This window comes from Benincasa hispida, chromosome 7 (assembly GCF_027475165.1).
Source record: "Benincasa hispida cultivar pf3 chromosome 7, pf3_genome.v1.1, whole genome shotgun sequence".
Classification (NCBI taxonomy): domain Eukaryota; kingdom Viridiplantae; phylum Streptophyta; class Magnoliopsida; order Cucurbitales; family Cucurbitaceae; genus Benincasa; species Benincasa hispida.
This window is the reverse complement of record NC_143484.1, coordinates 2,435,864-2,461,419: the sequence shown is the minus strand read 5'-3', so window position 1 is coordinate 2,461,419 and position 25,556 is coordinate 2,435,864. Positions and strand designations below refer to the sequence as shown.

The following is a 25,556-nucleotide window of genomic DNA, read 5'->3' as shown; positions in this document are numbered from 1 at the left end:
TATATTTGATCATTGGGATATAAAAACTTGTTCATGGGACTTTCTTTTTCGAAGACAGCTAAGCTATGAAGAAATTTCAAATTTTACAACCGTTATTGAGTAGTTTGGCTGACAAGCATTTATCTCAATCACCTAATTCTAGGCGATGGTCATTGGATTCTTTAGGGAAATTTACTGTTAGCTCCAGCTCCTTATCCAAACACTTGATTGCCTAATCCCCTCAAGACAAGGAGGTTTATCAGGCTCCATGGAAATCTGAGAGCCTTAAGCATATCAATATTCTGGTGTGGATAATTACTTTTGGAACCTTGAATTGTTCTACTACTCTGCAACATAAGCTCCTGGCGCACTACCTTTCTCCTTCTATTTGTCCATTATGTAAGGTAAACAGTGAAGATTTATGACATTTGTTTTTTGGTTGCTAGTTCTCTAGTTTGTGTTGGTGGCGTTTATTATCATATCTTTTTGTTTTTTTAATGAGAACAACGACTTCCATTGAGAAAAAAATGAAAGAATACACGGGCATACAAAAACGAAGCCCACAAAAAAGGGGAATCCCTCTCCAAGAAGGGACTCTAACCATAATATCTTAATCTCCATTGGGACTTTGGAAGCACTTTTTGGGGGAATTTCACTCAGATCTTGGTTGGCCCTATATTATCCTCTAAATCTCAAATATTATGGACTGGTCCAACGTAGTCAAGGCTCTGGTATCTGAGATTTGGCTTGAATATATGTTAGGTACTTAAGCACCTTGAAGAACCACACCCCAAAAGCTAACTATTGGTGTGGGAGAGCCAAACCACTTAAATACCACATTGGTCATCCCATTCTAACCAATGTGGGACAAAGGCATCCCATACTACCTTGGTTCCTAACAATACCCCATCCTCGGAAGCCGACGTTCTGGCGGCTACTCCAGCGGTACTTCACTCGGCCACACCCGGTCAGAACCCTCTGCCGGTTCCACTCTGGAACGTCGACAACTGGCTCTGATACCATTGTTAGGTACTTAAGCACCTTGGAGAACCACACCCCAAAAGCTAGCTATTGGGGTGGGAGAGCCAAGCCAGTTAAGTACCACATTGGTCATCCCATTCTAACCAATGTGGGACAAAGGCATCCCATACTACCTTGGTTCCTAACAATGTAATTAGAGGGGTTTTCATGAGAAATCGCTAGATTGGTCAGACCAGTTGGGCTCAGCATGTCTTCTTGCCTCATCATGTTGTTCCCAGTCTATAGCTTTTGCTAATTATTCCATTTAGCACATTTGTTTGAATTTGAATGCTTTCATTTCTTTGGTTTAACTTATGACTTTGTATTACTTGCATTATATCTTTGGTGACTTTGTTGATTTTGGTATATTGTATTTTTGAGCATTAGACTCTTTTCATTATATGAATGGAAAGTATTGTTTCCATTTAAAAAAGGTATAGTTACAATTTGTACTGTGTTTTCTGTTCTTACTATCAATAATCTTGGTCATTATTAATTTTTATTGTTTTCCTTTTCTATTGATTTATTATCCTAAAATTAAAAAGAGGAATTTTATTGCACAATTTGTTTATCCTTTGAGATAAAAATGCAATTTAATGAATTTTAATATCCTAATATAGGATGATATTAATGCGGCTTGTAAGGCTGAAGATTCTGATTTTGAGCCTGTTCTCAAGCCATATCAGCTGGTTGGCGTGAACTTTCTTCTTCTTTTGTATCAGAAGGGAGTTGGTGGAGGTGAATACTACTCTTATCATCATTTTGCGTCACACATAAATTTCTAGTAATTGCCATGGGTAACAACATCATGTTTACTTGTTTATCTGATTCTAATTTGACCATGCTCATTAGAAGCCGTCATCGTCCAACTGTGGGATCTTTGTGAAAGTGAATTACTGTTCTCTGATTTATTTACAGCTTAAATGACTATCAAATTTTGCTGTTCTATTTCTTGTAGATTTTGGTTTGTTACCACTGGATTCAACTGTTCAATTAATACAAAAAGTATTGTTAAGTTAACAAACGGGTAATTAATCAAACACTTTTATTTGGGACTTTTGGATGGATTGCTGATTAGAGAAACTGTCTTATGTAATCATTGGGTTTTTCTTATGATATCAAAATAAGTTGAAACTGTAGCAAAGAACTATAATTGCGGTAATATGAAGGGCTTAGTTTATGAAAGTTTTCAGGCTTGGACGACGAGGAGAGGTTTCAAAAGTATTCTCTTCTTTCTTTAATGCATGGGAATAAATGCAATGTATGTACGTCTCCAGGGGTACTTTTTTGTATGTTTTTGGTTTGTTCTTGCACTTCTTGTCCATTGTTCTGTTTGTTTCACTTCTTTTATAATTTTACATTATTTCACATAAAGTGAGTTCTTTGGTAAACCAGAAAGCTCCACCTTTTGTTCTGATAACCAATTCTCAGCGCTGGACTCTTTTATTTTTTATTATTTGACAAGAAATAAATTTTATTGATGTATGGAAGTTACAAAAGAAGGGCAAAAGCCCAAGCCAAATTTGTTGCAAAAGATTTCTCCAATTGGACAAAAAAGGAGAGAAACTATAGGGGTTATAAAGGGGGTTCATCTGCAGCAAGACAGCTAAGAAGACAATTTGTTTAAAAATGCTGTCAAAGGAGCTCCCTTCCTCAATGAAAAGTCGATGGTTTTGTTTGATCTATGTAGTCTACAAGAAATACCAAATTAGGTGCATCCATGAGAACTTTCTTCCTGGCTGTGAATGAATGGCCAGTAAGGGTGCAGTTAAGAAGGTTGTTGAATCATTAGGGTGGCCTGAATGGAAGTTTGGATGCTCACATTCTTTCATTTTTAATGGAAGTTTGAGGGTTCTTTTTTGGGTTGGGTGGGGGGGAAGATAACAAAACTTTGCATGATGAGATGAAAAGAATCTAATGTTTCAAAGTACATAAATCCCGAAGGAGGGTAAGAAAAAGAACACCGGGAGAACATTGATAGAGAAAATTAAGGAGCCCAAAATTACAAAGAAGTGATTTAATGAAAGTTCAATTAATCATTATAAAAAAAAAATCTTTCATTTTTCTCAATGAAAGTCGTTATTCTTATTAAAAAAAAATCATAAAAAAATATATTAGGGAGCTGAAGACCAGCAAAATGTGGAGAGAATCTCTTTCTAAAACCTTTATAGGTGCAAGCAAGAAAAAGGTTTTCCTGTGGTTGATTTGCAAATCAGACAGCTGTGGGGTCAAGGAAATGTGGGGTAGGCTGTAATTTGTCAAATGTGTTGGTGGCTTTGTGGCTTTACTTCCATAGAAGAACTTTAATGTTCTTAGGGTAACGATCCTTCCATATTGCTTCATCTACCATGTGATTGAAGATTTGAGACTGCTGCCAATGTCAAGCAGGAATGATTTTGTAGAGACATTTCCTTTCGAATCAATTTTTCAGTACCATTTGACTCTAGAATGTATTAATTGCATAGTTGCCAATATGCTAGAGTGTCTAGTCCATTCCTCTATTTCCTCCTTGTTTAAGTTTCTCATGTTTAGATTCCAACCACCATATTGGACACCTGTGTATTTTGTGGAGACATTTTTTCCGAAGATAATAAAGAGAAAAGGAGGGGGAGTTTTACTGCCGAAGGTTTCCTCCAACAGTCAGCAATGAAGCCAAAATGATGTATTTTCCCCCATTGCCAACTCTAGGATAACTCTATCTTGGATGACTCTCTGTTGCTTCAATGATGTAGGGTTTTAGCCTTTTCAGGCTTGGCTTTTATTTTGATTTTGTTAGACCTTTTTTCAGCTAGCTTTCCTTGTTTGTAAGCTTTAGCTCTTTTTTATTTTTTTCCTTTAATATAATTTAAAAGTTTACCTCATGTTAATTCTTATTTACCATGAGTTTATAAGGCTGGTTGTTTCTTATAAAAAAAAAAGAGTTTACAAGGCTGGTTTGTAGCCTCTAAACAGGGGTCCCTAGGTTGTATTGAGGCGTTATTTTCTTTCAATAAAAGATTGTGATCAAATCAAGAACTCTCAAGGATTGGTTTACACCATTCAATACAGATTTCCATGGCTTGCATGTAGAGGCAAAGTTTCTGTTATTCGGCGTAAAATTGATTGGGGATTTCCATATTTGCATCATTTACTTGTCTCCATAAAGCACATTTTCATGGTGTAGTATCTCCAGAAGATACGGGCCAAATGGAAACATCAAACTGGAAGAAACTGATAAAATCAAGCAAGGCTGTTGAGATTGCATTGCAACAAGTCAAATCCTCTAGGGAGTAATCTTTATGTAAAGAAAAAGCTAACTTTTTTTTTTTGGTACCTATAAATGTTTGGGCTAGCTTATGCGCACATTGACCAATCTTACGAGATAACCTGTTTTCTGCTTGACCTTACAACATTTGAGTGTCAAGGAATCTCGTAGGATATCAAATTCTAGGTAGGCGGTCACCATAGAGCCCTTTATCAAGTTCATTTTTCCCTATTTACCACTAGACCAATCCGTGATGGTTGGAAAAAGCTAACATAGGAAAAGGTAAGTATGCTCTCTCCTCTCTCCTCTCTCCTCTCTCTCCTTCGACAGTAGCTCTGGCTGTTTTGTTACCTTTCCTGATCAATATTTTTACATTCTGCATTCTTGTTTTATTACTGCTTTAATGGACGTCAAGAGTTGCAGTATTAATAATCATTACTTTTGCCTTAAAGGCAATTTTCCACTCATCTCTGGGTTGAATTTGGATACGATGGTAACCACTCTGAAGATTCACCTTAGAAAATATCCTAGTACCACCCAATCGATCAATTAAATAAGATAAACAAGGAATAGGAGTATATTTTAATGTAATTTCGTTGATAGATTTGCTGTCCACTCACTTTCTCCACGTGCCATCCTTTTTGGAAGATAATAAACCGGTACAACACATGGGCTAACACTCAATTGTATGTGCCCTTTTTCTAGGACTTCTGGATGTGTTGTTGAAGGACTTCATACTTCTTTGGGCTCATTTTGTAATGAGGTAAATTGGTAAAGTGGAGGTTGGTATGAAGTCAAATTGTTGCTGTATATCTCTTAGAGAAGGGTGTGCTCAGATTTCTTGTTAAACATGGAAAACTCTGCAACATTTCCCCAGCAAAGGGGTCAAGTTGTTCCTCAAGGTCTGTCATTAGTCAGCAAAATAGCCCAAATTTCGTTGCCAATGTTTTGGCTAAATTCCTTGGGTACCATTACAGTGAATAGGTTAGAAGAATCTTCAGTTTTGGGTTTCTTTGTGGTGGTGGTGAGTGGCATGAGTACTGTTTTCTTGCCCATCCAAAGTAACTCAGTTATTCTCTCGCCTCTCATGTTGGGCTTGAACATTATATTTCCACGGTCGGCCCAAAAAAACATGGCTCGCATCTATGTCAAGGATATCACAAATAATTTGATTGAAGAAACTTGTGCATGCCTCTTGGTCTCTTTTGTGAGACAAGTGGGTGGTTCGAACTTTTCTACAATAGCTCCACCAAGGCCTTGAATTTCCGGTCCTTGTATCTATAATGATTCATCTACAGAACATCCTTTTTCTGGCTTTGTGTGGTCTTCAGTGAGATGATTTCTTTGGTTCATCCGCTTCAAATATTTTTTTGTGCTTCTTGTCGTTGCCTTTGTGGATTTCAATTGGTTTGTAAGTTCTTTTTCGGAGAAGGATTTCTGGCCAGGTTTTTCTAGTTGTGGTACAAGTCGGCTGTTGTGGTTTCTTTTCAAGGGTTCTCTGGGAGTTGGGCTTTGGTTTATTTGGTCTTTCTTGTTTCTTGGCTGTTCTCGTTTTATTGTATTTGTTTTAAGATCTTGTTATTTCTTTTTCTTTCACATCCTTTGGGAATTTGTATCTTTTGAACATTTTCTTTTCATTATATCACTGAGAAGTTTCTTGTTAAAAAAAGGTAAAAGAAAAAAAAACTCCACTAGCTTGCTCTTTTGTACAATTTTTTTTGTAGAAATTTTCACAGATAGAAAAAATGTTAAATTATTTATAGAAATAGTAAAAAAAACACTGATAGACATTGATAGACTTTTAGCATCTATCAGTGATAGAAACTGATGGAAGTCTATCATTGATAGAGGTTGGTAGAAGTCTATCCGTGTCTATCAGTGATAGAAACTGATAGAAGTCTAAAATGATTAAATTTTGCTATTTTATGTAAATAGTTTCCCGTGTTTTTCTATTTTTGAAAATCCCCCATTTTTTCCTTGTCAATTAAACAGTTGTTTCTAAGATTTTATTCTTTTCCAGCTAGAATCATGGAGTTAAGAAAAGGAACTTCAATTAGTTAACTCTAATAGTCTTTTAATCTGCAAATATAGGTTACTTTACTACAATGGTCTTGGCACATGATAGTCAACTGATCTTTTTATTATATATAAGGTGGAGCGAACCTGTCATAGGGAGGTCGATGTGCTGTTTCAGTTTTTGGTTGCTTTCAGCATTGCTATATGTAAAACTTTTGTGTTACTATATTCTCAACGTATACTTTCAGCTCATTCTTGCAAATTTGCAATTATCTACAGTGATATCAAACATTATTGATCCAAATTCCAATGAAGTTTCTAATGGGAATCCGTTTGATAGAAATTAGTTATGAAGTTAACATGAACTCTTCGGGATATCAGTATCTTGAATAGGTTAAAGTAAAAACAAATTATAGTAGCACCAATTGAGATTTGCATATACCTTTTCTAGATTCCTGTAAATGAAAAAGACACACATACACATGACGTCATGCTATCTGCATGTATTTGCTGGATTTTACATGTGGATGTAAGATTTGACTTGAAATGGTAGTTGAGGTTATTAAATATTTTGAATTCAAGTAGTGAATTTTCAGCTCAATTCAACTTTTCAAGTAATAACCAATTGACTTAGTGTCAATTGATCTGTTGTTGCAATAGATTTGCTTTGAAGATTGGTGTGAAATACATTTTGAGACAGTTTCATGCCTTGCCCTGCATCAATAGTGGGATATTTCATTCATCTCTCGTATAGGAGTCTGGATTCTGTAGTGAGCTGAACAGAAAGGTAGGGTTTGCAGATCATGCAACATAGTTTTGCAAGGAGCCATGGACTGGCAGAAAAGATAGGATTTATTTGCTTCTAGTTCTCTTTCCTGACAAGCTACTAGCTTGCTGAAGTTTGAAGAATGAAAGTCTCTTGTGTCAGTTATATATTGAAGCCATCAGGTGCAATTATCTTAAGGTATATTGTCTATATAATCTCCATATGTTTTTACCTGACAAATTACACAGTAGTAAAAACAAGTTTTAGTTTACCCACCATAGGTACATCGTCAAAAGAAGGTTTAAGCACTTTTAGTTATGGCAAATGTTTAACTATCTTTTTCAATGTCATAGGTGATTTGAAAGATGGTCATTTTTATCTGTGCCTATGTACTTATTTTGAGAGAAATATTTGCTTCTAATAGTTGGGAAAATTTTTCATGAGTTTTGCTGAAAATGATAATTGCTTTCTTATTTCTTTGAAAAGGAAAAAGTTTCTTAAATAAAAGAAACACCCATTTCCAGGAAGGAAAAACACAATCAGCAAAAACAAAATAAATACAAAGAATAAAACAATAAAAAAGGAAATCGACTTCGATGTTGAAGTTCTTTTGATATTGGTTGGTAGAAAAAATAGTATTCTAACTTTTTTTGATCTATAATTTTTTTTTGAAAAGGAAACAAGTCTCTTTATTCATTAAGAAAATGAAGTGAGACTAATGGACTCACTTTCCTTGGGATATTTTTTGTGATTCTGAAAAGTAGTTGACTTTCTGGACGTGTGAATTCTCAACCATTTTGTTGCTTTCTGGTTTGTGGGTTTTCATTGATTATCCGAGACGATATCGTGTTTGGAATTGGAATGAAGACTAGATTTTTTACTATTGGACTGGAACTGTTTACCTATCAATATTGCTTCTTTTTACTACTTTGAGTTACGGGCAGAGTTTCTTTTTATAACTACTGTTCTTTTGCTAGCCTTTAGCTCAACAATAATATTTGTAGTATTATTCAAATTCTGCTTGTAAGTTTGTTTTATTTTTCATCCAAAATTAAGGACATAAGTGTTCAATCAAACAAGTTTGCTTTTTTGGTGACTACTCTATTATTGGTTTCCAATTTCTAATTCTTAGGGCAATTCTTTTAGGATTGATGTCCGGTATCCTACCAAATGCTAGTCCAGACATAGAGGACAACATGTATTTGATAGTTTGATGCAATCAAGCATCAAAGGAAGATCAAAGGATAATTTATTTCGATTGATTAATACATCCATGGAGAAGCACAATTGACAGACATTGTTCTACTTCTACTTTTATCAACCCCCGCCACACCTTCAACCCTTCCAATCTTCATTCCCTTTTGCATTCCGCTGCATTCCGTCCTTACCCTGTCACCTTCGTTCTCCCTCGATCCTTTCGACCCGCCTCCTTACTGAACCTTAGTTTCGTCAAAGATAGCTCACAATTCTTTGAGGCCTCTTCGTTCCTCACAGAAGTTTAAGCATTCAAAATTCTCTCTTCCACATTCAAAGATCCAGTTTATTAGGGGTGTTCCTTGTTGTTCTCCAAAAAGTCCCTTTATTTATAATGACTCTGGTGATGATGATGATTCAGTATTTAGTGTGAGTAGAAAAGGTTGATACACCACTTGAAATTCAACAAATCTTCCATTTTTTTTTTTCCTACTTTCGAAATAACTGAGTTGAATGAATTTTTTACCATAAAATGAAATCTCCTTAGTCTCCTTTTTTATATTTTTTTTTATAAATTATTATTGATCAATAATAATAATGTTACTTATTTTAATTTGATATACACAATAATCTTACTTTGATTAAGATTTGTATTCTTCTTTTTCTAATAAAATTTAGCAATCCAATTTTTGAAATTGTATTCAGATAGGTATACAAAAGGCTGGTATGTTTCTGCGTGCACAAAAAATATTTAGACACGTTTGGAAGAATAGGCGGGCATTTCCATCCATTTCTATAGAGCAAAGGGGAAGTTCGTAGAGCTTTCTCGACGTTTTAGAGGGGAGATGGGGCTTTTATCCCAAACATCTCCTTACTGCACACACAAACAAAAAACAGAACACAGTGCTTAATAGGGAAAACTAAGGCCTTACCTTTATATACAAAGGGTACTCCAGGGCTTTACTAATAGTTTCGAAAGTCAAGGGGCTTGAAAGCTTACCTTATTATTATGATAATTAGGAAAATGGGAAAGGTGCTGCTTTGGAATGTGGCCTGGGTCTGTGACATCAGATAGCTAGCAATCGAAGAATGAGGATGAAACAATAGCTGGGCCAATAGCAGCTACAGTGGCTGCAATAGCTATAACAAAAATTGAGAAAATATTCTCTTTTAATTGGTGACTCCTCCTCTCTTCTAGAATGCTATTAGGCGTTTTGGTTTTGCTTCTCTTTAAGAAGCACACCGGGCTTTTGTCGGAATAGGCAAGCGGTGTGCTTTATAGAAAGAACCGGACAATGGGAAGCCTTCGTCAAGTAATGGGAAGCGGGCTAGTCCCTGATAAAGCCTTGCCAACTTTAATAAATAGTTGTGGATCTCATTTTTGATAAACCTTCCGGGGCTTTTTTCCCTATTTATTGATAGTTGGATACTCCCTTGCTGTCCTAACCGAACTAGGCTCCATATGATTTTGCACTTCTCGACAAATATAATCTGTTTTGTTATTCTAAGTGGTTATTCTATTCTTGGTAATGAAGAACTTGTTATTCTTAACTCTTGGGTGCCTATGAAACTAGGAATCTTTTTTATAGTAAGATGGCAGGCAAAGTCTAGCAGCATATTCTAAAAGTTACCACAACGACATACAAACTCTTCTTCCAGACCCATTTGATCATCTAGCTGCTGTTATTTAGGTGGTATCCGGAGATCGAATTCCTCTCGGGAACACACGAAAGAAAGATATGAACTGAGTAAATATAAATGGAAAAGAGATGTTTCCAATTCATTCAAATCCGAAGCTTTTTCTACATCCATATGATCTACTAAAGTCGATCGGTATTGCCCATATAATGAAAACAGCTCTTGGTCCATAAAGTCCCAAGAACGTAAAAATTCCAACCTGTTCGATGCTTCTTCGGCCAAATACAATATATAAGTGGAACCTGTACTATGAGCAAGCTGTTCGGTGGTTCCAACTTCCGAGGAGACTTTTTCTGTTGTACATTATGGTGAAGCCTTTGCAAATTTGTTTCAAAGGATAGAAGAGAGGAAGGATGTCCAAATTCCTTCTGTATGGCCTTCTCTATCTCCTTCAATATCATCCTATCTTTCTTCAGAGTCATAATCTATTTCAGAAGTCAAAAAGGGAGAGTTTTCTTAATCTAATTTTCATTAATTACTTGTGGAGTCCAAGGAATTGGTTGGTCTTTTGTGGAATATTTTGGTAATCCATGAGACATTTTGTTTATGAGGGTTGAATTTAAGTTGTCGGTATTAGAAACTTTTAAAAAAGGTTTCTTCTTTTCATAGAAGTTTCTGACTTATCGCAAGAAGATTTGTTGGGTTTCTTATGTCTCTGTTCTGAATGATTATAAGGGGAGAAGATTTTTGTGGCCTGATTATAGTGTTAAACTTTGGTGCATTGAAGGTGATTTTATTATTACTCATTGGGCTAGTGTATCTTGGTACTGCGGTTGTATTTTTCATTGCAAAGGATAGGTTTCAAGGTTGGGCTGACTTTGTATGCATCTCCAAACTCAGAAAGATTAAACTATAAAGGCTTGGTATGCAGAATTTGAAGTATCAAGGATAAATAACGGAGCACTTGTTTGTAAAAACTCTATCATGGATTGCCTCTTTTAAACAAATGCTGAAAGATGGGAAAGGTCTGGTTTTTCTGATTTTATCGGGTAATAGAGTGACTTTGCAATCTGTTTGTTGAAGTTGGAGTTTGGATTCTTCTGAAAATTTTCTGTTAGCTCCCTCTCCAAGTTCTTGGCTGCCTTTGTTTTTATGGATATGTTTGTTTATAAGGCATTGTGTACTTCCAAGTGCACTAGTCGAGTTGGTTTCTCTATATGATTTTGGCTTATGGTCGCTTAATTGCTACTCCAATCTTTAGTGAAAGCTTCTCTCCGAATGCATGTCTTCCTATGTTTGTCCTCTTTGCATGGTTGTTTGTTCTCCAATATTTGTCCTCCCCACTGCCTCTTTTCATTTTATCAATGAAAGGTCTTGTTTCCTTTTTAGATAAAAAATCTAGTAGGTGTCTGGTGTTTGTTCAAAGTCAATTTGTTCTGCTATGGGTTGTATTTGGTTGTATTTGCTTTATTTTACTTGATTAGCAATGTTATGGGTTATACTTGGTTGTATTTGCTTTATTTTTGCTTCATTTTGTTTCTTTGTATTTTGAATATTAGTCTCTTTTCTTTTCAGCAATGAAAAGCCTCTATTCCTTAAAAGGTATCAATTTATTCGTATACAGTTAAACATACAATCAAGCATCATACAATTTTTTAACCTAACTGAGAGCAGAACTACAGACATCTGATAGTGAATCCAAAAATATCTCTTGTATGAACAACTGAGAGTAAAGAGTTTGAATGGTAAAATAGAAGAGGAAATTTAGGGAGAAACCTTACTTGTAATTGAGAATGAGATGGTTTGGGACTAACCTAGAGGTTTATGGAGATTGTCGGGCCTACAATTTTATAATTTGAATTCCATATGGATTCCCTATTTATCTTTCCTATTTTTAATTATTTTATGTTAAAATTTGATATCATTCTTCTTCTTCTTCTTATTATTATTTATTTGTTAATTATTTTAATAATTTAATAAATAATGCTAAACTTAAACTAATTATTTAACTTTGAAATTACTACTTTATTTATGGCAAATTCAACAACGAAAAAACTTAATTCATTATCCTAAATTTAAATAAAAAGTTACAAAAATACGGACTGTTACCATGATAATTCATTGATATTGTTTTCTAACCATTTTTTCACTCGCTAAATCAAAATGCATAGAGTATGTGGATGAATTATCGCTCTTTTTGGATCTGACTCTAATTCTTTGGAAGAATATTCAAATTTTAATCTCTTGCTAATTTTTCAGTCTTCTAAGAGAAGAATACGGTGCTTGTTATTAAGTGTTGCAAAATGCTTACTGGTTTAGGCCTTAACTTCGCCTGTTAGCAGAATTGTAGACGTGTTCATCATTTTCTATTATTCCAATATCAATCTTGATGCAACCACATCAAGTAAAAACTCTCCCAGAACCAGCAGGAGAGTATTTTATTATGATTGACTACGTATGCAAACATGGGGATATGATTCAATAAGTATGCAAACACAAGGGGCTAACCCTCAATTTTCTTTTGAGTTCAACAATATATAGGTTGGGGGATTCAAACGTTTAACCTCTTGGTCAATGGTACATGCTTTGTGCCTGTTGGGCAATACACAATTTGACAGGGGTTAAACCCTCTATTTATAGAAGATTAGTGGCTAACCTCATCAAGCAAAAATGAAAGATGACAAATGGGCATACAAAATTATAGCTGAACTAAACCTTTTAATGAACATTGAACAGCATGACCTGTTAATTTCTGTAGTATAACTTCACATTTTTTTTTATTCCTGGTACTGGAAACTGAGCTTGCTGTAATTTTAAAAGTCCATTCATGTTGTCATAATGAGTTTAGGAAATAACTCCTACAGTTGTATTTTACGATTGCTGAGTTTGTTACATGGATTAGCTCTAATATCATGTAATTTCCTCAATATTGCAGCTATACTTGCAGATGAGATGGGTCTGGGGAAGACAATACAAGTCAGTACTGAATATTTCTGTTAGCAGTTGTCATTTTAATGCCATTACTTCTTCTTAAATCCTTCTGATGACAGGCTATTACATATCTCGTGATGTTGAAATATTTGAACAATGATTCGGGGCCTCATCTAATTGTATGCCCTGCATCTGTTCTGGAGAATTGGGAAAGAGAACTCAAAAAGTGGTGCCCATCCTTTTCTATACTCCTCTATCATGGGGCTGCCCGGTCGGCATATGCAAAGGAATTGAATTCTCTGGCCAAGTCAGGGTTTCCTCCTCCATTTAATGTTCTTCTTGTTTGTTATTCTGTATTTGAGAGACACAGGTTGGTATTTTTTTCCCCTATTTATTTAATTTAATTTTTGTTATGTGGGTTTGTATTAGTCCTTATCATGAATGGTCTTCTGCAGTTCCCAGCAGAAAGATGAACGTAAAATTCTGAAACGCTGGCAGTGGAGCTGTGTTCTTATGGATGAGGCTCATGCCTTGAAAGATAGAAACAGCTATCGGTGGAAAAATTTAATGTCTCTTGCACGTAATGCGAAGCAACGATTAATGTTGACAGGAACGCCACTTCAAAATGACTTGCATGTACTAATCCTTATCAATTTTGTTATTACATGACCATTTTTTTAATCATGCAACAGAAGATCAACTAATAATTTTATTCATTCTATGATTTTCTTTTTCTTTCTGTTTTCTAGTATGTTGAACATAAAAAAGCTAGAAATATGTTGAAGTGTGGTAAGCATTTATCAATTGTCTTTTGAGGTCTTAAATGGCTTTGATAATGTTGAAACTCTGTGGTTTGCTAAATGTTTTTACAGATATTTACAAACATTTCTATGCCATGCAAAATAAAAAAATGTATTAGAAGTATTAGCTGCAGCATTCATCATAAGTACCAATTATGGCTTGAATCATTTTTGGTAGGAATACCTCCATTTGTTAAAAAAAAAAAAGTGTAATCATTCTAGTTGTAGTACCTTATCTCCAAGCTTAATCATTTCATGATCAAGTTATCTTTCTTCAAACAATATGGTGGATCTAGAATTTGAAACCTGATTCAGGTAGGATTATAGTAATTTAGACGAACTCCCTATTTATAAGGGATAAATACTGAAATGAGAAATTGTTTTTTTTTTTTTTTTTTTAATTTTTTTTAATTTTTAATTTAGACGAACTCCCTATTCATGTATTCCACTCATATTGATTAATGGTAAAGTTGTTTGATTCTTGGATTATTTTATTTTATTTTTTTAAACAAGAAACAATTTTTCATTTGTATATTTATCCCTTATAAATGGGGAGTTCGTCTCATGTATTTCACTCATTTTGATTGATAGTAAAGTTGTTTGATTCTTGGAAATTTCACTCCTTAAATCCCTTAGAATACACCAATTTGGTATTAGGGCGCCCACTTGAGCCAACATTGATTGTTGTTGATGGAAAACCAGAAAACTCTTGGTTACGCCGATGGTATGAGGTAGTTAAAGCTATGCTTGTTACCAGACAACACATCCTTAATTAGGAGAACTCTTTTGATTCAAGAAGAAAATACCTGATGAAATTAGATTAGTTCAGAGTTCGTTTTCTTTTTTGGATTTATGTTGCTATGGGCTAGTAAAGTGTCTTTGTTTTTTTTTGTTTTTCTTTTCTTTATTATCCAAAGAATATTATCACGTATATGATTTGTGGTCTATCTCATAGTGTGCCTGCAATTTTGAGTGATTACTGTCTTAATCGGCACGATTATTTTATTGCTCATCTGATAAAATTTTGGTCCAGGAGCTGTGGTCACTGTTGGAGTTTATGATGCCCAATCTTTTTGCTACCGAGGATGTGGACTTGAAAAAACTATTAACAGCTGAGAATAATTCTTTGATTAACCATATGAAATTCATTTTGGGTCCGTTTATTTTGAGACGGTTAAAATCTGATGTTATGCAGCAACTTGTTCCAAAGATACAGCAGGTAGGTCGGAACTTCTTTTTCTATTATTATGGCTGTCTCCTTTCAACTTTGCTGCACTTCTTTTTTTGTTGGTACTTTTAAGTTTTAATATTCTTCCTTACAATTTTTTAATGATATTTTATATTTCCTTAACACTGAAAGTTTGCTGCAGGTTCGATATGTTGCAATGGAAAAGCAACAAGAAGATGCCTACAAGGATGCCATTGAAGATTATCGAAATGCTTCACGTGGTCGCATTGGTGGAAATGCCAATACCAATTCAGATAATATATGCAGTGTTCTTCCCCGTCGTCAGATATCAAATTATTTTGTTCAGTTTCGCAAGGTGTGTGAGACATTTTCTGCTTTTATTTAAGTATGCATAAGCTTGTGCTGTGTTGACTCAATTGACTCCAGGAGAAACAGTTTTGTTACATATTTGGTCCTTTGTAGTAACATGGCGATGAATTATATTTAGAAAATTGCAGGATAATAAGTATTTACTAATCAAATTGACGACCTCTGATTAAGAAGAAAGAAAGGAAGATATTCATTTAGCATATTTACGAATTTAAACCCAACCACATAATTTGACTGTCAACTTTTATAGTAGAACTTACAGTCTTTTGTAAGTGGTTTTTTTAAGCAAAAAATATTACTATGATTGTAGACCTTGCATGTACATAATTGAAATGTATCATTTCCAAATATGAACTCCTATAACGAATATTTCTATTTTGGTAATAAGTTCAATGATCATAAGAATTTTGTACAGAACGATAAAATACCAACCTATACAAAAGTTAAGATGGGCCAAACTGATAGGAATGGTATTGAAGTGTTAGAGGGATGTTAAAGGTATATTAGTAATTAGTGGGGGGAGTTGGTTATGGAATTTAGTTATAAATAGAGATAAGGAGAATAGGGAAGGGGGCAATATTTTGGATTATGAATTAGGGATCAGTATCATCACGATTGGGAGGTTCCAAGTACCTCGAACACCTAGTTTATCTTATAATTTTGTTACCATTTATTTTTCAATATATTCGAGTTCTATCACAAACCTTTATTATTAGGCTAATGTTATCATTTTGTTCCCCGAGAGAGAGTAATGGAAGGAAAATATTTGCTTTAGCAGACAGAATCTCATTGCAACTTTCTGTCAAGACATGCACGATTATCATGCCTTGTGTCTACAAACTCAGAAATGTGATTTATGTTGCTATCACAGAAAATTAAGATCATTTGTTCATCATCGGCTCATCACTTGACCTTTTTTTATCCTAATAAAAAAATTCAATTTGTTCTTGGAAAGGATTTGAAAGTTTGCTTATTGCATATAATGAAATAAGGAGAGGGTGGATTTGAGGACTGCAAACCTTGAGCTTTGACAAATTACATCTTTTTGTAGATAATGAAATAGGGTGAAAATGCTAACTGATTAGGATCTTCTGTCTCAATGGGAAGTGAAACTTTACTTCTTTAATTACATGTTACTGTTGATATGGTCTTTTGGTCATATAAGTATCCCCAGTGTAATCTTTTGATGTGTAATCTGTACAAATGTTTATTTATATTTCCGTGACTTTTCCTTTATCTTCTATTTCTTGTTTCAGATTGCTAATCATCCTTTACTAGTACGGCGCATTTACAAAGACGAGGATGTTGTTCGTTTTGCTAAAAAGTTACACCCTTTAGGTGCATTTGGCTTTGAATGTACCGTGGAAAGGGTAGCTGAGGAACTTAAAAGTTATAGTGATTTTTCCATTCACCGGGTACTTATTTTATTAGCTCTAATTACTTTTATATAATTTGCTTTTAGATATCTACTGTCTAAATCCATATCTTCTTTTCTATTTGAAGTTATTATGATGACTGAATTGATATGTTATTTGTTGCTTTCTTTCTCTTTCACGAGGACATTATGCATGATATATTGTATTGGACTATATAGCCGGCATAACTACACATAATAATGGTCAAGCAGTATTTTTTTTTGTTTCTTTCCAAATTTAGTCTACCCGAAAGACTAATTTTACTTGGAACAGTACTATGATGGTCCATACCTTTATTTATTTATTTATTTTTATCTTTTTTTTGTTGGATGAAAAGATTGCGTCCTACAAGTGAGCAAGGCCATTAAAGAACAAATACTAAAAACGTGGAGATCGTACAATATTTTTTCTTCAAAGAAACCAGAAATATGAAAACATAAACTAGGGCATACAAAACAAGTCCACAAAAGAGGAATTCCAATCTAAAAGAATAAAACCAAGTTGATAGTTACAAAATATCTGATGAACAAACATCCACAAGGAGATATTGATAAAATTAACAACCTCTCAAGGTCTCTTGTAACGACCGAATCCTTACATATTATGGTCCGACCGCTACGACATGCATGCTTAGACTTTTCTATTATGAGATGAGTTTTGGTAAAAATCTCAAAAGAATATATCTAAGATTTTATTAATTAGGTAGAAAACTATATAAAAAGTTTATTTTACAAAACACCAGGATCCATAAAATATTAGCGTAGTGATACAAAAATGCATATGCCTATAATAGTGAGTTTGATGGTTGGCCATTTGAGCGACGTCTAGTTCTGCCACCTACGCTGTGTCCTTACCTACAAAGTCTGTAAAAATAGGATGAGTATATAATATACCCAGTAAGTAGTTCTCACAGAAGGTAGTGACCAAATGCACAATCACATGTAACATGTTCTGAAAACATATGATTGGGACCGAAAACATATAATAACATGTGGTGGTCGGTTATGCTTCTAATGTAAATTTCTCCGCCCTGATAGGAAGATGAGGACTTAGGCGGAAACTAACCCATCTGATGATTAGCGGGTCATGCAGTCAGTAGGGCCAGAGTCGCATCCAACATCACTAACGTAAATTTCTCCGCTTTGATAGGAAGATGAGGACTTAGGCAGAAACTAGCCCATCTGATGATTAGCGGGTTATGCAGTCAGTAGGGCCAGAGTCGCATCCAACACCAACCGTTAACATAACGTAAGATTGGACTAGAGGGGTACAACCATACATACCTTGTTAGTCCCTAGCATAATCTTGACATAGAATTGGGTCTAGAGGGGTGCAACCATACATGTCCTGCTAGCCCTAGAAGCATAACCTTTATCTAATTAAAATTTAATCTTATGAACAAACATAATGCATGGGGTCCCTTGTTGATAAACGTATTTTAAACATGTAATGCAACATAACAATCACATAATTATGCAACATATTAAAGGTACACTACCATGAAACACTGGTGAGATAACTACTTACCTTGACTGCGATCCTAATTATTCCTTATTATTCCTTATGGTTTGATCAGTAGAGCTTTCCCTCTTAAACTAGAAGGAAATTTGGGCAGCACCTCACCGGAGCTTTATCTCTTCTAACCTCACAGAACTTCCTCACTCACACGATTCTTTGTTACTAAGATTTGTTTGAGAATGGGTTAAATTTTCAGACAAAGGGTCATATTTACAGTGGTTTTCAGCTCTTCTCAGTGTGACAACTCATCCTATAAATGTCTTCTTTAAAATTACTAGGGTTTAAGAATTTCTCTTAATAAGACACCTAATTTTTGGCTTACGTTTGCCCTTACGTCATCAACCTTTGTTTGTATTCAATTTTAGGGTTCTCCATGTATAATCTATAAGATCGTGGCCAAATTCAACACATAATCCACGCTTCTGTCCAAATCTCGCTGTCTCTGTTCTCAGAATCTCGCTCTCTCCAGCTTTCTCGTTGGGAAACTTGCTCTCCAATTTTCTCTTCAATCTCTCTCTCTCTGTTCTCAGAATCTCGCTCTCCAATTTTCTCTTCAATCTCGCTCTCTCTGTTCTCAGAATCTCGCTCTCTCCAGCTTTCTCGCTAAGAAATCTCGCTCTCCAATTTTCTCTTCAATCTCGCTCTCTCTGTTCTCAGAATCTCGCGCTCTCCAACTTTCTCGCTGAGAAATCTCGCTCTCTCCACTCTCGCTCTCCAATTTTCTCTTCAATCTCGCTCTCTCCAGCTTTGTCGCTGGGAAACTCGCTCTCCAATTTTCTCTTCAATCTCTCTCTGTTCTCAGAATCTCGCTCTCTCCAGCTTTCTCGCTGGGAATCTCGCTCTCTCCACTCTCGCTCTCCAATTTTCTCTTCAATCTCGCTCCCTCTGTTCTCAGAATCTCACTCTCTCCAGCTTTCTCGCTGAGAAATCTCGCTCTCTCCACTCTCGCTCTCCAATTTTCTCTTCAATCTCGCTCTGTCCAGCTTTCTCGCTGAGAGTCTCGCTCTCTCTACTCTCGCTCTTTCCAATTTTCTCTCCAATCTCGCTCTCTCTATCTTTCTCGTTGAGAGTCTCGCTCTCTCCACTCTTGCTCTCTCCAATTTTCTCTCCAGTCTCGCTCTCTCCAATTTTCTCTCCAACCTCGCTCTTTCCAATCTCGCTAGTTTTCGCGCGTGGGTTGCCTTCACCGCTTGTGACACGTGGACTCCACTTCTCTCTTTTTCTTTATCTTTATCTTTTTATTTATTTATTTATATTTTATTTTCCTGCTTTCTAAATTAGGGTTAGGGTATTACATTTATTATCCACTTAAATAAAATTTCAACATTTAATTTCTTGTAGTGTATGCGTACAAATTTAGGTTGTTACATCTCTCCCCCCTAAAAATCTTACTGTTTCTCTTTAATCAAACGCCCTATTAAGTTGCAGAAAGGGGAAAAAAAAAGATCTTGCCCCATAATTATTCCCTTATTGCGTAAAGGGGTAATTCAAAAGCACTCTGTTACTAGAAGCACAACATCTGCTTCAAGCTAAACAAAGACCAAAAGAGCTCAAGTTTTAGTTCCAAAAGGAGTAAGCAAACTTCATTTCCTCAACAAATGGTCAATGTCCTCCCCGATCTCCTACAAAGAACACACCATTGGAAGACATCACCAAAGAAGAATGTCTCTTGATACGATCCAAGGTGTTCTCACTCTCCCATGCAACATCTGCCAAGTAGAGATTAGAGAAGTACATTTTAGGAATTCTATCCTTCAGAGAGAGAATACAAAAATTGCCAAGGCCCAATTGCCAAAAATCAGGTACAAGTGGAAAAAGATGAGGGAAAAGAACTTAGTTCCAACAATTCAAAGAGAAGCATTGAAATCACAGAACAAGGGACTTAGAAGAAGCTTTATCACGGTTCACAGCACACCAATCCCAACTTATTTAGTTTTCCTTTTTCGAGAACTTTGTGAAAATTTCATTTGAACACAAAGGAAAGACACCCCAAGGGAAGGGGTGAAGGAATCCCTGTAATAATCATGCAAAGACTATAATAACAAAAGAATCTGTGTGATTTGAACTCCACCAAGAAGCAAAATGTTGCACACCAATACAAATTGAATCTCCTTTTGGCATCTTCTCCTAAAATAATTCTAAGGTTTCACTCCGTCCAAGTTAACCAAAGGGTAGCTCTCACAGCACACATCCAAAGGGTTTTTGCTTTTCCTTTTGAGTCTGATACCGATCAAAGCTTCCATCAACAATTGTCCATTCTACTCAGAAAATATAACGAGATACCCAATTCTTTGAAGATAAAGGTCTAACCCTCGTCGGCAAAAGGTCAGTGAACAACAAGTGAGCTAAACCCAATCTAGGACCAACAACATTCAAAAGTGTAGATGAATTCCACAAAAGCTCCATCAAGCCAAATAACGGATCCACCGTTAGGGGACAATTTAAAGATGTTATGTAAACCCTCTGTAGCCTGCTTAAACTTGATAAGTGTGGTCCAAAAACTTTGGAGGTAAGGATGACCTCGGGGGAGGGTGGATCAGAATGGCTTCTCCACTTTCTTGGGTTGGGTTTAGGGTTTCCTCCTAGAAGGGAGCACATCCTTGCTATTGTGTTGAAAGAGAAAAGCTACCCTGTGAATATAAGACCATAGTGATAGCCACAAGCTAAAAAGGATGAGATTAAAACCAAAATGAGTTTAGCTTAGTAGTAATTGGCATGCAGTCCTAGTCCTATTCCTTCCCTTGACCTTGGAAAGTTTGATCCCCCATCTCTGCGAATGTTGTAAAAAAAAGAAAGAGATTTACAAGTCCTATTTGCCTTTAGTCTTGTTCCTCCAAGGGCTTTTTTGGAGTTGTTTTGGTCTTTTATGATGCAATCTTGTTAGTTTTTTGGTTTCGATGTTTCTTTTTGTTTGGCCTGAGTTGCTTTCGTTTGGTTAGTCTCTTAGTTTCTTATGGGGCTCTCCCTCTAAGTTTTTGTGCTTCCTATTTGAAGGTTTTCTTCTTTTTGGCCTGTGTTAATGTTTATCTCCATTATTTGTCTTATATTTGGAGATTTTGTATTTTGGAGCAGTAGTTTCTTTTCATTATTTCAATGATTTTATGTTTCATCAAACAAAAAAAAAAAAAAAAAAAAAAAAAAAAAAAAAAAAAAAGAAAGAAAGAAAGAAAGAAAAAAAAAGAAAAGTATGAGATTGAAGCATTAGGAGTTAGCTCAGGAGATGTTAGTGACGGACATTCCAACTCGCCCACTACTAATTTTTTAGTTCTGTTTGACTAGTTTGCAAGAAATATTGTAGTTGGCAGTTCTGTGTGGACTATCAAGCGTTTAACAAAAAGGTAGTATTGGATAAATTTCCAACGATTAATGGCTGTATGGTGAAATCGCATTCACTAATCATTTTTCTTTAGTTTGCGATTATTTTTCTTTTCAAGTTTCTTTGAATCACGGAACTTAATGGTTCTTTTCATTCTTCCTTACAAGTGGACATCAATGATAGAGCCTTATGTTTCTCTTTGGTTGTGATGTGTCTTCCATTCTTCTATTTGCAGTTATTACTTTCTTATGGCATCACTGACAGAAAGGGAGTTCTATCAGATAACGAGGTGCTACTTTCGGCAAAGTGTCAGGTATCAATTTGCCACATCTGATGCTTGAGTTATTTGGCTTTAGATTTTGTGCTTTGCTAAATTGTTTTTGAACTTCGTTTTCTTTTTTTTTTTTTTTTTTTTTTTTTTGAATTGATCCACATTTACTTTTGTCAAAATATAGGAATTAGCGCAACTACTTCCTTCACTGAAGCAAGATGGACATCGAGTTCTTATTTTCAGTCAATGGACATCAATGCTCGACATCTTGGAATGGACATTGGATGTGATCGGGTTAACTTATAGACGACTTGATGGAAGGTATCACCTCAGCTGTATATTTCTTTGGTTGACCTTTCTTAGTTGTAACAGAAAGGATTGAAATAACTTGCCTCTACCATTTGTATATTTCAATCTACCTTTGTGAGAGGTCGGAAAATAGTTTATCAACTCCAGCCATCCCTTAAACTCTTTAAGCGCTTCAAGGCTGATGTTTCATTTGGAGATAATCCTCTTAGCATGAATTGAATCAGATATTTTTTATTCCGATGAATACTCTTAGAAAGGCTATATACCTAAAAGGAAAGTATCCTAATAAGAATAAAATGAATTCCTTAATGATTTTACAACACATCAACATATTTACAACCAACACTTTCTCTCAAACTGGTTTAAATATATCTTCCATTGTAAGCTTGTCAATCATTCTTTCAAATTATACTTTTAGTAGCCCTTTAGTCAACACATAAGCAATTCCTTCTGTACTAGGGAGATACGAAATACACATCATACAGTTTCAATTTTCTCCTTAATGAAGTGTTTATCGACTTCTAAATGCTTTGTCCTATCATGTAAAATTGGATTACATGCTATAAAGATGGTAGCCTTGTTGTCACAATACACCCGTATAGAAGTCTTTTGAAAGACCTTCAATTCTTCCAATACTCTTTTTATCCATATTCCTTCATATACACTATGAGCTAGAGCTCTAAATTCTTCTTTAGCACTACTTTTGGCAACTGCGTTTTGTTTTTTGCTATGCTAAGTGACTAGATTACCTCGAAGAAATGAAGAATAGCCAGAAGTAGATCTTCTATCTATTGTACTTCCTGCCCAATCAGCATCAGTATAAACTTATCTGGAGATGGTTGTGTTTCTTAAACAATATGCCCTTTCTTGGAGTTCCCTTTAAATATCTCAAGATTCTATATGCATTTCAAAGTGGACGTGTCTTGGCGAGTGTATGAACTGACTTACCATGCTTAATGCAAAAGCAATATCTGGACGTGTGTAAGACAAATGAATAAATATTCCCACAAGTCTCTGGTATCGTTCCCTATCCTTTACTTTCTCATTTTCTGCAACTTTCAGTTCCAAATTTGGTTCGATAGGTGTCTCGACTACCTTGCACCCAAGTAAATTTGTTTCTTCATCCTTTGATTCACAAAGATGTCCTTTTTAGATCTCGAAAATTCCATCCCTAGGAAGTATTTTAACGTTCCTAGGTCCTTGAACTAAAATGCGCCAGTAAGCTTTTTCTCAAACATGGTCAATTTTGCTTCATCACCACCTTTAAGAATAATGTGAAGTATTTTATCGTTCCCTATCCTTCACCATCTGCATAGACAATCAAAATCACAACCCTATTATTTGCAGAATGCTTGTGAAACTATTAGGTACTCAAGCACCTTGGAGAACCACATCTCAAAGCTAGCTATATTGGGGTGGGAGCCAAGTCACTCAAGTACCACAGTGGTCATCCCATTCTAACCAATATGGGACAAAGGCATCCCATATTACCTTGGTTCCTAACAATACCCCATCATCCGGAAAGTCGACGTCCCGATGACTACTCCAGTACTTCACTCGGCCACACTTGGTCAAGACCCTCCACCGGTTCCACTCCGAAACGTCAACAACTTGGCTCTAATATCATTGTTAGATACTTAAGCACCTTGGAGAACCACACCCCAAAAGCTAGCTGAAGTTTTTTTTGGATGATATTGGTTTTTCTTATATTCAAAAGGACCCAATAATGGGTAATTATACTACAAGAGAAATTCCAACTAAGCAAATTAATTAAAAAGGAAAGCACAAAAAATCATAATTAAAAATAATAATTAAGACAAATATATACTAAACACAAATCTACACTCCCCCTCAAGTTGGGTTGTATATCGAATACAATCCAAGCTTGGAATTGAATTCATCAAAATTTCTCTTTGGTGAGAATGTTAGTAATTTGATGGTGAGATGGAACATAGTTTAGTTCCACTATGTTCTTGTTGACCTTCACAGCTATGAAATGTCGATCTATCTCTATGTGTTTTGTTCTGTCATGATGGACTGGATTCTTCGCTATGCTGATTGCTGCTTGATTGTCACAAAGTATTTTGAACAAACTTTGAGTTTCTATCCTTAGTTCTTCCAAAAGCTTCAGAATCCACATCCCTTTACAAATTCCTAATGCTGAAGCTCGATATTCAGCCTCTGCACTACTTCTAGCTTCAACTAATTATTTTTTGCTTCTCCAGGTGACTAAGTTGCCCTATACATAAGAGCAATATCCAGATGTAGATCTTCGATCAGTTAGCTCTCCAGCCCAACTAGCATCAATATAAAGTTCTACCATTCTGTTTGATGATTTTTTAAATAATAGTCCATGACCTGGAGTACCTTTCAAAAAATCTTGTTAATAGCCTTCAGATGATGTTCATTTAAACTGTTCATGTGCTGACTAACAATGCTCACAGAATATGATGTCTGGTCTGATATGTGACAAATAAATTAACTTTTCCACAAGCCTTTGATACATGCCCTTGTCAACTGGGCTAATCCCTTCAATCTGGTCTTGGCCTAAATTTGGATCTATAGGTGTTTCAGCAGGTTTACAACAGATTTTCAGTCTCCTTTAGCAAGTCTAGAATATATTTTCGTTGAGAGATGACAATACCATCTTTAGATCTCGCCACCTCCATTCCTAAAAAATATCTCAAACTTTTCAAGTCTTTGATTTCAAACTTAGTTGCAAGCATCTTTTTCAAATTAAGGATATTTGATGGATCATTTTCGGTGATGATGATGCTATCTACATATACAATCAGGATTGCAGTTTTGTTGTTTGTAGATTTCACAAATAGAGTATGATTAGTTTGATATTGATGATAACCACTTTTAATCATAACTTTGGCAAATCTATTAGACCAAGCACAAGGAGATTGTTTTAATCCATATAAAGACTTTCTCAACTTGCATACCAAGTCTTTGTTAGACTCATTTTCCATTCCAGGAGGAACTTGCATATAAACTTCTTTTTCAAGATCACCATTCAAAAAGGCATTTTTGACATCAAGTTGATGAAGGGGCCAATTTTGATTTACTGCTAAAGATAAAAGGACACGAATAGTGTTTAATTTAGCAACAGGAGCAAAAGTCTCCTGATAATCGATACCATATGATTGAGTGAAGCCTTTAGCCACAAATCTTGCTTTGAATCTTTCAACATTGCCATCTAACTTGTATTTAGCTATGAAAATCCATTTGCAGCCAACCGGGTTCTTTCTAGGAGGAAGTGTGAGTCCACGTTTCATTACTTTCAAGAGCTTTAATTTCCTCACTTACAACCTTTTTCCACTTAGGATCCTTAAGTGCATCTTGGATACTGTGTGGAATTTGAATATTGTCCAATTGAGTTATGAAGACTTTATACAACGAATTTAATTTTCCATATGCCACATATTTTTTCAATTGGATGGCTAGTATAACTTCTAACACCTTTCCGTTGAGCAACTAGTAGTGATGTATCATCAATCAAAGGCACCATAGAATTGATGTTCTCATAAGTGGAATTCAAAGAAGATTTGTCTGATTCAGGTCGTTGACATTTAGAG

At 35.4% G+C, this 25,556-nt stretch overlaps 1 protein-coding gene across 4 annotated transcripts in view; it reads left to right on the top strand.

Annotated features, from left to right (window-relative positions):
- ETL1 (SNF2 domain-containing protein / helicase domain-containing protein) overlaps nt 1-25,556 on the top strand; it is a 36,614-nt gene that overhangs the window by 4,775 nt on the left and 6,283 nt on the right. For 2 of the 4 annotated variants that reach the window (XM_039021266.2, XM_039021269.2), the window contains exons 2-11: nt 1,620-1,737; nt 11,433-11,459; nt 12,793-12,833; nt 12,908-13,158; nt 13,244-13,424; nt 14,622-14,807; nt 14,959-15,132; nt 16,403-16,561; nt 21,631-21,708; nt 21,851-21,987. In XM_039021266.2, coding sequence (XP_038877194.1) covers nt 1,620-1,737; nt 11,433-11,459; nt 12,793-12,833; nt 12,908-13,158; nt 13,244-13,424; nt 14,622-14,807; nt 14,959-15,132; nt 16,403-16,561; nt 21,631-21,708; nt 21,851-21,987 — 1,352 coding nt within the window. The remainder of the gene's footprint in view (nt 1-1,619; nt 1,738-11,432; nt 11,460-12,792; nt 12,834-12,907; nt 13,159-13,243; nt 13,425-14,621; nt 14,808-14,958; nt 15,133-16,402; nt 16,562-21,630; nt 21,709-21,850; nt 21,988-25,556) is intronic. The other 2 variants (XR_016530673.1, XM_039021268.2) reach the window with 1 other exon arrangement.